The 11,467-nt window shown below is 47.6% G+C and overlaps 1 protein-coding gene across 3 annotated transcripts; it reads left to right on the top strand.

Annotated features, from left to right (window-relative positions):
- Window positions 1-1,009: 1,009 nt before the first annotated feature.
- LOC308469383 (tigger transposable element-derived protein 1-like) lies at window positions 1,010-11,224 on the top strand. Of its 3 annotated transcripts, none has more exons than XM_080991743.1 (7): window positions 1,010-1,471; window positions 2,704-2,798; window positions 5,065-5,191; window positions 6,489-6,599; window positions 7,365-9,436; window positions 9,960-10,106; window positions 10,986-11,084. In XM_080991743.1, the coding sequence occupies exons 1-6, from the start codon at window positions 1,429-1,431 to the stop codon at window positions 10,056-10,058; spliced, it is 2,547 nt and encodes an 848-aa protein (XP_080847869.1). In that variant the 5' UTR covers window positions 1,010-1,428; the 3' UTR covers window positions 10,059-10,106; window positions 10,986-11,084. The 3 variants fall into 3 exon arrangements, with proteins under 3 accessions (XP_080847869.1, XP_080847868.1, XP_080847870.1); XM_080991742.1 differs by having other exon boundaries at window positions 1,011-1,471; window positions 6,486-6,599; XM_080991744.1 differs by lacking the exon at window positions 9,960-10,106 and having other exon boundaries at window positions 1,013-1,471; window positions 6,486-6,599; window positions 10,986-11,224.
- Window positions 11,225-11,467: the final 243 nt, after the last annotated feature.

The following is an 11,467-nucleotide window of genomic DNA, read 5'->3' on the forward strand; positions in this document are numbered from 1 at the left end:
TTATGGCCTCCAGGCAACCAGATCAGCTCATTACACACATCATATTATATATTTTTATTATCTAGGTTGTTCAACAAAATTTAAATACCGCTTAATTGACAGAAAGAAAAAGTCTCTAGGCAGTTTACATAAAATATCTGTAAGAGGGAAGCAAAAAAAACCCAACAGACTTAAAAGAATAATAATATTATCTATAGAACAAGAGAGCAATAAGAACATACATTCATAAAGAAGACTGGAAAATGTTTATTGAGTATATGGAAAACAGTTGTGTACAGCAGCATTAAGATAAATTCAACACAGTAAATGATTCTTTATGGATATAATAGTGGAAAATTGATTTGAATGATTATTGTAAAATATGCAGGGATGTAAGATATGTAAAATGAACCATTGAAAGAGAAGAAGGGAAGTCATTGGATATTTCCAGGTTTGCAAAATGTTTATTTGAAATTGTAAAACAGAAAAGATTATAATAAGAATTATTATAAAAAATGAATAATAATAATAATATCAAAACAGTTAAACAGGGTTGTTGTTGTTTTAAACGGAACCAAAAAGGCATAATGAAATTACATTTCTGATTAAGGCTTGCCTAAACAAAAACTAGGATGCGGGTGGCGCTGTGGTCTAAACCACAGAGCCTAGGGCCTGCCGATCAGAAGGTCGGCGGTTCGAATCCCCATAACGGGGTGAGCTCCCGTTGCTCAGTCCCAGCTCCTGCCAACCTAGCAGTTCGAAAGCATGTCAAATTGCAAGTAGATAAATAGGTACCGCTCCAGCGGGAAGGTAAACGGCGTTTCCTTGCACTGCTCTGGCTCGCCACATGCTGGCCACATGACCCGGAAGATGTATGCTGGCTCCCTCGGCCAATAAAGCGAGTTGAGCGCCGCAACCCCAGAGTCGGCCACGACTGGACCTAACGGTCAGGGGTGCCTTTACCTTTACCTTAAACAAAGAAGTGTGCATGCACACGAAAGCTCATAACAAGAACTAACTTATTTGGTCTTTAAGGTGCTACTGGAAGGAATTTTTTTTATTTTGACTTAAACAAAAACTATATTTAAAAAGCTGACACCACTAATAATGCAAGCAAAGAGTTTCAGATAAATGGTTGCTGACACACTAAGATATCAATTCCTCGCACAAAAAAACATTGCAGAACAAACAAGCATTTGCAAAATTCCCCAAAAAAGAAAAAGAGAGTTGTTGGTTTAAAAATCACCATCATCATCATCAGATAGCGCTTTGATTCCAAACCAATGCGCATGCCGTACTACAATTCCCAGAAGCCCTTGCCTTCCAAGGGGCCGGGAGGCGCGGGGACTACAATTCCCAGCATGCCCTGGTCTTTCCTGCTGGCGGGCTGCCTCCCTTGCCTTTGCCCAGCTTCGGAGCACAAAGGCAGGTAGCGGGGAAGCGCTGGAGATGCAAAGGGGGTCCTGCCTGCTCTGGATGGGTCCTGGCGCCGGTGAGTTGCAGCTGGAAGGGGAGGAATGGGGGGGGCGAGGAGAATTGCAAGCTCTTGTCCCAGGTTGCCAGCTTCTTCGATCAGCCTGTGCTCCTGTGCTCCTGCTGCAGCAGCAGGCTGGGGCTGCTGGAAGTTGACTGCGTTTTATTTCCCCGGCGTGGAAAGCTTCCCTTGCTGATTTCTGAAGACCAGCCTGCTTTTAAAAGGCAGAAAAGCAAGCCAGGACATTCCTCCGTCCGTATCTGGCTGGGCCTTAACTTGGAAAAGAGGGAGATGTTTTAATCTGTTCCAGCAAAACAAGGTGCACGCAAAATTTGGAGGTGGCATAGAAACCCAGCTGGTTGGGTTTTTTTTTTTTTAACTTTTTATTGGATTTTATAAACAAGGATCATAAGAATAATAAACGGTATAACTGAAAAGACCAAGTCTCTGAATGTCATTTGTACATCGCAAAAATAGCACGATAAATTTGCAAGAATATCTGCAACACATGATTCATTATTAGTGGTCAATGTACAAGTCCTTAGTTTAAATCGGGCATCCCCGAACTTGGCCCTCCAGATGTTTTGGGACTACAGTTCCCATCATCCCTGACCACTGGCCCTGTTAGCTAGGGATAATGGGAGTTGTAGTCCCAAAACTTCTGGAGGGCCGAGTTGGGGGCTGCCTGGTTTAAATAAACCAAGTGGAGTGGATTAAATAAAAACAGTAAGTGGAAACAGGATAAAACTGCTCGGCTCTGTTTTGTTTAAAGCTTGTAAACCCAGCTGTTTTTAAGGTGCCACAAGAAAGTATGAATTCTTTTTTTCCAATTTCCAATTCCAATGTATGGTTGTATATTGCTGTAATAGACTGTAATATACAGTTCTTACAGAACCATTTATAAATGTGGCAGCTGATTAAGTCATACTTAATACATCCATAATTCACTGTTTTCATGAAAATGTAGAGGACTGGGCTTTTGATTCTCTCTCCCACCTTGCCCCAAAATCAAATATCACTTTGAAATTTGCAAAATACTTTTTGAGAGATTCAGTTTTCACAAATAGGGAGAGAGGGCTGTTGCACTGAGGTTCTGCTCGTGGGCTTCCCATTGCGTTTTCCAGGTCAGCCGCTGTGAGAACAGGATATGGCCTGATCCAGTAAGGGGCATATTCTTGCATATTCTTAATCCATAAAATGCAGCTCAGTTCCCCTAACCTGCAAATAACAGAAATCTTTTTTTTTTTAAGATCCCTCAGAGTACCGAATGACGTCCTCAGTTGAACTTGGATCCCCCCCTTTTTCCGAAGGGAGAGGAGAAAATACTCTGGTGGAGTCAGCTCAGGTAGGAAATTTTTGGATGAGGATGGGGAAGACCGTGAAGCTGGCCAGTGCCTCTGCAGAGCTCCATCCTTATTTCAGAAATAATAATAATAATAATTTATTTATTTATTTATGCCCCGCCCACCTGGCTGGGTTTCCCCAGCCACTCTGGGCGGCTTCCAACAAAACACTAAAATACAATAACCTATTAAACATTAAAGCTTCCCTAAACAGGGCTGCCTTCAGATGTCATTATATATCGTGATATAGGATTATATCGCACATGTTTAGCTGCTGATATGTCACAATGTTGGAAACCAGATGATCGCCCAGCCCTACCGTTTGACTCTTCACAGTTCCATCCTGATTTAAGTCATCGTGATATATTGGTATATCACGAAGTTCAGCTGGTGATGTGTGTTGAAAACCAGATATCGCCCAGCCCCACTCCCAGGGTTCTTGTGGGGAAGCAGTGCGCCTTTAAATGTATGATGCTTACACAGACTGACTTCAACACTGATGATGGGACAGTATTTTCCTGAGGGCAAAATAAGGGCTTGGATGGTTCAGGGCAGGCTAAATGGGCCACACAGCTCTGTCCTGCAACGACTTGCCAAGACTCCTTGGCATCTGCCCACTGAAGCACCTTGTCTCACTGCTTGACAGTAGGGCTGGCGCTGAACAAAAACAGGAAAGGCTGGGAGAGAGAAGAGGGGAGGGAAGAAAGAGAGGAAGGTGTATAAAATTACAGGGGGTGCCTTCTAAGCAAAGTACTTTTATGGTCAGCTAAGAGTAGAATGCAAGCGTGGCGCTGGGGTCTAAACCACAGAGCCTTGGGCTTGCTGATCAGAAGGTTGGCGGTTCGAATCCCCGCAACAGGGTGAGCTCCCGTTGCTCAGTCCTTGCTCCTGCCAACCTAGCAGTTCAAAAGCATGTCAGAGTGCAAGTAGATAAATAGGTACCGCTCTGGCAGGAAGGTAAACGGCGTTTCCGTGCACTGCTCTGCTGGCCACATGACCCGGAAGCTGTACTCCGGTTCCCTCGGCCAGTAAAGCGAGATGAGCGCCGCAACCCCAGAGTTGTCTGTGACTGAACCTAACAGTCATGGGTCCCTTTACCTTTACCTTTAAGTGTAGAATGTGCCACACGTAATTTGGGCACCGTCTGCACTATGCATTTAAAGCTGAATCATACCACTTTAAACTGTTATGCCTTCCCCAAAGGATCCTGGGAACTCTACTTTGTTAAGGACGCAGACAGCTGCAAGGAAACCCCAGTTCTCTTCCCAGAGCAGCACTTCCCAGACTGGTTTAACCAGCAACCCCAGGAAACTCTGGGAACCGCTGATCTGTGAGGAAAATAAGTGTCTCCAGGGACGCGGGTGGCGCTGTGGTCTAAACCACAGAGCCTAGGGCTTGCCGATCAGAAGGTCGGCGGTTCGAATCCCCGCGACGGGGTGAGCTCCCGTTGCTCAGTCCCTGCTCCTGCCAACCTAGCAGTTCGAAAGCACGTCATAATGCAAGTAGATAAATAGGTACCGCTCCGGCGGGAAAGTAAACGGCGTTTCCGTGCGCTGCTCTGGTTTGCCAGAAGTGGCTTAGTCATGCTGGCCACATGACCCAGAAGCTGTACATCGGCTCCCTCGGCCTATAGAGCGAGATGAACACGCAAATCCAGAGTCGTCCGCGACTGGACCTAACGGTCAGGGGTACCTTTACCTTTAATAATTCATTTTTTTATAAGATATTTATTAAGATTTTTTAACATATTACAATAAAAATGGAAAAAGAAAAAGAAAAATACAAAGTAAAAACAGTTAAAACACATTAATTTTCCGTTTCTTATTTTCCTTAAGCTTATTTCCCCGGACCTCCTCGTACCTCCCTTTTTTGTATTCCACTTAGATTTATTAGTTCAGCAAATCCTTGCCATTAAGCTTTTACCCATTTATAAGCCTTTTTTCATATTCTCTTAAAGCATTACAGCTGGAAACCACTTAATTTCTATCCAACATCATTCTAACATTAATTTTACAATATTTCTGTAAATAATCTTTAAATTTCTTCCAATCTTCTTCCACCGACTCTTCTTCCTGGTCTCGGATTCTCGGGGGGGGGGGGGAACCTTTAATAATTCAAGTTGCCATGAAGCTCACAGGCTGACCTGGTGCCAGTCCTTGCGTCTCAGCCATTTAACCTACCACGCAGGGTTGTTTTGAGGAAGAATTGGGAAGAGGGGGAAGCGTGTCTGCCACCTCGGGCTCCTCAGATTTTGCTTTGTTCTTGCAGGGCCCGTTGACCTTTGAAGACGTGGCCATATATTTCACGGAAGAGCAGGCGGCTCTGCTGAACCCGGTCCAAAGGGCCTTGTACCGAGAGGTCATGCTGGAGAATTATGGGAATGTGTCCTCGCTGGGTAAGGAAGGTGGCAGTGCCTTGATAAACTCTTAAAATGGAAAGCGTAACCAAGGTTGTAGAGCAGCCTTGGCCTACCATATCGTTGGACTACAACTTCCATCATCCCTGACCATTCGCCACGCTAGCTGGGACTGATGAGAGCTATAGTCCAAACCATCTGAAGGGCACCGGGTTGGGGAAGACTGGTGTATAGGGTAATCCTTGTGGTCTGCCTAAGAATGTAAATGCATTTTCTAAATTATTTTTCTGAAATAACGTTCATTCTGAAATTATGGCTAAACATTCATTCATCCTGAAATGATGGCTGAAAGCAAAGGAAAATGGGAAGCTGTCTTGCGCTGAGTTAGATGACGGGTCCACCTTGCTCAGTGTTGTCTGGCAAAAGCTCTCCAGTGTTTCAGGCAATATTTCAGCTCTCCAGAGGCCCTGATCTCGCCCAGCCTTAACTGGAGATGTTGGGGATTGAACCTGTGACCTTCTGCATGCAAAGCAGATGCTGTTCCATTGAGCTAAGGGCCTCCCCTATAAGAGCGTATGAGGTTTTTTCTTATTAAGCGCCAAGTAGGCATATACAGAGGGGACACGCTGTGGGTTAAACCACAGAGCCTAGGACTTGCCGACCAGAAGGTCGGCGGTTCGAATCCCCGCAACGGAGTGAGCGCCCATTCCTCGGTCCCTGCTCCTGCCAACCTAGCAGTTCGAAAGCACCTCAAAGTGCAAGTAGATAAATAGGTACTGCTCCGACAGGAAGGTAAACGGCATTTCCGTGCGCTGCTCTGGTTCGCCAGAAGCGGCTTAGTCATGCTGGCCACATGACCCGGAAGCTGTACGCTGGCTCCCTCAGCCAATAAAGCGAGATGAGCACCGCAACCGCCACGACTGGACCTAATGGTCAGGGGTCCCTTTACCTTTAGGCGTATACAGAGTTTTTATACGTAGACTGTATCAGCAAAGTTGACTTGGCATAAACTCTCCCTTTGCATAACTTGCAGTTAAACCTCAGTAAAGAAGAAGAAAAGAAAAGAAGTAATGAAAGGAAATAAAGGAAGGGAGAAAGGGGAGAAAATAGTACATCTGTGTAAGCTTCCTTTTCTGCTGTTGTTTTGTTTAATGGAAAGAGTGAATTGCATAAAAATTAAAATTTGCAGCCAGGCAAAATGAAAGATTAAATGGTTACATAGGCTTAGTCTTGTTAAGTTTATGCGCATGCGCGCACACACGAACACACACATATATATATAAACCCAGTCAGCCAATTGTGACCTTGATTTCCCCCCTCGTTCTTTCCCAAGAAGGATTTCCAGCCCTCAAGCCTGACCTCATCTCCCGGCTAGAGCAAGGGGAAGACATGTGGGTGCCTGATTCTCAGGGGATGGATGAAACCGTGATCTCCAACACGCACACAGGTAAGGGGCTTGGGATAAGTTGGTTATTCCGCCCCCCGACCCTCAACAATTAGCAGTTGCCTGAAACTGTTTCATTTCCTCTCCTTCCCCCTCCAACTCCCTGAGAGTGTGACCACATCTACTGCGATTAGGAATGGGAGGACACAGCAATTTTGCTTCTCTTCTCATTTTTCTTACCTTCAATTTCGTTCTCCACATTCCTGCAGCAAATCTGCCAATTTTGTTTCTTTAAAAAAAAATCCTCTTGGAAATTATTTCTCCTAATAAGACACAAATTTGCCCGCCGTTTTGACCAACGTACCCATTTTTGCAAGCCACTGTGTTGCATTTTGGCATGCTATTTTCGCAAACGTATTGATTATTATGCCCACGTTTACCTCATATATTCCTTTTTCTAAACGTCGGTGGGAGAACTACATCATGAAATTTGGACAAGTGTGCATTTCAAAGGGTGGCTGCGTCTTATGTTCTCATACTGTCTCGGGAAGCATAAATTTGGCTTTAAATGGGAACGGAATGGGATTTCTGCCCCGTCCCTAAAAGGGATTCTAGGCCTCTGTGGAGCATTTGTGGGGTGCCCCATGGAACACAAGTGGGAAGACCCTCTAGCGAAGGGCCATATTCCCTTGTGGCAGCCTTCTGGGGGCCTCATGCCAGTGGAGGGTGTGGCCAGGGACAAAATGGGTGGAGCCAAAGTTAAAAGTGGGCGGGCCAACAGACGTCCATCTACGTTCCATACAAGACATCTTTCCGTCCTCTATTCAGGCGAGCAAAAGGCATTACAGTGGAGCGACGTCATAAGCACATTTAACGCACACGAATTCAACTCCATGTACCTGTCGAAACAAGGCGTGGGCGACTGTCAGAGCCAAGTGTGGGCGGTTCCAGCTAGTGAGCCGTCTTGGGGTGAGCGCGAGTGCGATTTCCTGGCCGAGCACGCCGTCCTTCAAGGACAGTATTCATCATACCCCATGGCCCCTAAATGCAAGCTAGCTGCCTGCAGGTCACCCAGAGGGCAGCGCAAGAAGCAGCGATCTGTTCCGACGCTGGAGGAGAAAGTGGCCGTGTTGGATTTATTGAGGACCGGCATGTCCGTCTCCAAAGTGGCCCGCGTATACGGCCGCAATGAATCCAGCATCCGTGCCATTAAAGTTCGAGAGAGAGAAATCCGTCAAGCCGTGGCCTCAGGCGCTCCCATAACGGCTAAGGTGACGAGCCAAGTTCGCGATCAGACTTTGGTGAAGGCGGAAAAGGCATTGTACCTGTGGCTGGAAGACATGAACGGCCAAGGCCTTCCCGTCGACGGCAACATGATGCGAGAAAAAGCTCTTGACCTGTACGCGCTGTTCAAGCCTCTTACCTCGCCTTGTGATGAGAAGGAGTTCAAAGCCAGCCAAGGTTGGCTCAACAGCTTCAGGAACCGCTTCAACCTGAAAAACGGGCAGAGCCCTGGCGAGGCTGCCCCCACCAATAAACAAGCAGCGAAACCCTACTCCAAACAGTTAAAGAAGCTGATAGAAGAAAAGGGATATCTCCCGGAACAAGTTTTCAACGCTGGCGAGACGGGGCTCTTCTGGAAGAAAATGCCCAGCCGCACGTACATTTCGAAAGCAGAAAGACAGGCGGCCCAAGACCGCGTGATGTTGTTGTTTTGTTGCAACGCAGCCGGGCATTTAATAAAGCCCAGCCTGCTCTGTGGGTCTGCAAATCCTCGTGCCCTAAAAGGCAAGGACAAACACCTCCTGCCTGTGTTCTGGCAATCGAGCAAAAAGGCTTGGGTGACGGCAGCAATATTCCTGGATTGGTTCCACCAATGCTTTGTTCCGGAGGTCAAGCGGTACCTCGAAGAGAAAGGAATTGACTTTAAGGTGTTGCTGATTGTCGACGACGCTCCTGGCCACCCCGAGGGAGTCCGGTTTGCGCACAGCAACGTCGAAGTTGTCTTTCTGCCCCATAGCGCCTCCTCCGTCATCCAGCCTCTCAACCAAGGCGTAGTTCGCTGCTTCAAGGCCAAGTACACGAGTCTTTTGTTCTCGCGGGTCTGCAACGCTCTGGATGCCGATCCCAGCCTCAACGCGGCTGAGCGCTGGAAGTCCTTCAACATCGCCGATTGCATCACTTACGTCAAACAAGCCATGGATGCAATCGAGCCGGAAACGGTCAACGCGTGTTGGCGAAACCTGTGGAAGAAATGTGTGAATGATTTCAGGGGTTTCCCAACCATTAACCACGAAGTGGAACACATCGTTCGGGTGGCCAGGCAATTGGGCGGCGATGGCTTCAGCGACATCCTTGAGGAAGAAATAGAAGAATTAATCGAGGGCCATAGAGGAACGTCGGCTAGCGAAGAGCCCGAGGACCTGATAAAATCGGAAGAGGAAGAAGATGACAACGAGCAGGAAGAGCCGGCAAGTTGGAACCTTCCCAAGTTTGCCGAGGTGTTTCAAGCGGCAAAGCACTTGAACGATTTGATTTCGGAATACGATCCCTCCATGGAGCAGAGCCTCAAAGTCACACGTGGCATCGCCGAAGCTTTGAGGCCATACCGAGAAATGTTTGAGCAGCTGAAGAGGCAGCGGCAGCAGTTGCCGGTCGCCATGTTGTTCTCGAAAAAACAACCGGCAGCGGAGGAGCCCTCGCAACCGACTTCTCGAACGGACACAGAGCCAGCCGCTTTGTGTGTGACTCACTCTCCATCACGCAAGTCTGGACCGTTTTCTACCGGATCGGCATCAGACCCTTGTGACCCCTCAGCAGTGATGTCAGGGGAACAGAAAGACAAATCGCCCGAGTGTGTACAGCGGTCCTCTTCATTCTTTCATCCTCATCATATACAGGTGTGTACCACAGTGTGCTTTATGGGCAGTTTAAGGGATTTTCAAGGGTAATTTTGACTATACGAAATTTTTGCCTTAGGCGCTGAGTCCGGAGCCTAATCCCCGTGTTAGATGCGATTTCATGGTATTATAGCTTGAGGATACATGGGGCGAAGGCCCTCAAGGAGGATGTGGGGCAGGTTTATGATGGAGGGGGTGTAGTCTGGTGAAGCGCATGGGGGCTGGCTGGAGACAGGGGCCTGGAGGCCAGAGTTTTCCAACTTCTGGGTTAAAATATTGCAATTACTATAGAGCTCCAGGTTCAAATCCCCACTCGGCTGTGAAGGCTACTGAGCGATTCTGGGGCATTCACACATACTGCCTAAGCTGCCTCACGGGGTTGTTGTGAGGATAAAATTGAGAGGTGGGGGGGAAAGTATGTACCATGTCCTGAGTCTTCTGCAGAGAAGGCAAGGTATCCCCATAATGAACAAATAAATGCTATGCTCACCAAAATGTACGTTTCTTTTGTATTTGTTTGCAGTGGCTCGGCTCCTCCGATAAGATCAAGGAGGTTCATGGGACTATTTCCTTCCCCTTCTCTTCCTCCCTGACCCACCTGGCAATGTCTGCCACCTCATGATGGCTTCTTTTTTACCAAGAGATGGGCAGATCCTGCTCCTCAGCTAAGGCAAACCTTTTTACCCCTTCTCATTTGCCCACCCTTAGCCCTCCACCCAAGGATGGCAGGGAATGGCTTGTTTATCATTGTACCAGGTCTGAAGGGGTCTTAATGGTTTATATATGGTTTTCTTTTCTCCTTTCTGTATCTCTTAGTACAGGCACCACCGGTGGGTGTATTTGGAATGCTGTGGTCACAAAATGGCTGCCGCTGGGGGCATGCCTTGAGACAAAATGGTTGCCACATACAAAAGAACAGAGGGGAAATTTGAAACTGGACAGGGAAGCTCTGCCATCAGCTGCCCCATCAATGGGCGTAATGTGCTTTTTACTGATCATAAAACCATAGAGTGGTAGAGTTAGAAGGGACCCAAGGGTCATCTAGTCCAACCCCCTGCAATGCTCTGTTTGACATTCCGGTTGAGTTTCAGGGCACTTCCAGACAGCCACTATTTGGGGGTGGGATTCAGGCATGAGATTATGGTAGATCTGGAGCTCTGGTGCAATAAACCCTCCACTCCCAGCTTTACCCAAATTTCCATTTTGAATTGTCGTTTTCCTCTCAGTTTCCCTCCATCCCTGCTAATAATGAAAACAATGAGGGGGAAACTCTTTGTTTTTCTGTTCTGTTCAGAACAAGCGGGAGGCTGGGTGTCCAGTCATGGCATCTGATAAAATGTGGGCCTGCTCAAGGGGGCCCATTTAATATTGGAGAGGCTAATGTGGATTTTTGAAGCGGTCTTTACTCAGCAGGCACCATAGGAGGTGCTGGCGGGCACACGTGGGCACCATGTTGGCGACCCTTGCCTTGTCCGTTTTCTGAGGTTGCTTTTTACAAGGAACAGCAGTGAATCCCCGTCTTATGTTTTTTGCTCTTTTCTCCTTTCAGGCGACTCCGAGAAGAGGCATTCATGCCCGGAGTGCAGCCGGCCGTTTGCTCGGAAATCATCTCTCGCCAGACACCAGAGAATCCACGTAGGAGAGATACCCTACAACTGCTTGGAGAGTGGGAAGGGTTTCCCCCGGGAGGTAGAACTCAAGAGCCATCGGAGAGCCCACCCGGAAGAGAAACCGTATAGGTGCCAGGAGTGTGGGAAACGTTTTGTTTACAAATCGAAACTCGTTGTGCATCGGAGGGCCCACACGGCAGAGAAACCCTACGAGTGCGCAGCGTGCGGGAAAGGCTTCGCTTACAAGTCTTGCCTCGTGAACCATCAGAGGCTCCACACCGGAGAGAAACCGTACGGATGTCCGGAGTGTGGGAAAAGCTTCGCTCAGCAGTCTGCTTTTGTGATACACCGGAGAATCCACACGGGAGAGAAGCCCTACAAATGCGCCGAGTGCTGCAAATCTTTCCCTCAGCTCTCAGAC

This window comes from Podarcis pityusensis (genome assembly GCF_964106645.2).
Source record: "Podarcis pityusensis genome assembly, chromosome: 2".
Taxonomy (NCBI): Eukaryota; Metazoa; Chordata; class Lepidosauria; order Squamata; family Lacertidae; genus Podarcis; species Podarcis pityusensis.

What these genes read in the sequence shown, in the direction of transcription:
- LOC308469383 (XM_080991742.1), top strand. Translation starts at nt 1,429, where the DNA reads ATGCAAAGGGGGTCCTGCCTGCTCTGGATGGGTCCTGGCGCCG. An exon ending in GATCTCCAACACGCACACAG is followed by an intron (nt 6,600 to 7,364) that starts GTAAGGGGCTTG and finishes TCCTCTATTCAG; the next exon opens with GCGAGCAAAAGGCATTACAG. An exon ending in TTCATCCTCATCATATACAG is followed by an intron (nt 9,437 to 9,959) that starts GTGTGTACCACA and finishes ATTTGTTTGCAG; the next exon opens with TGGCTCGGCTCCTCCGATAA.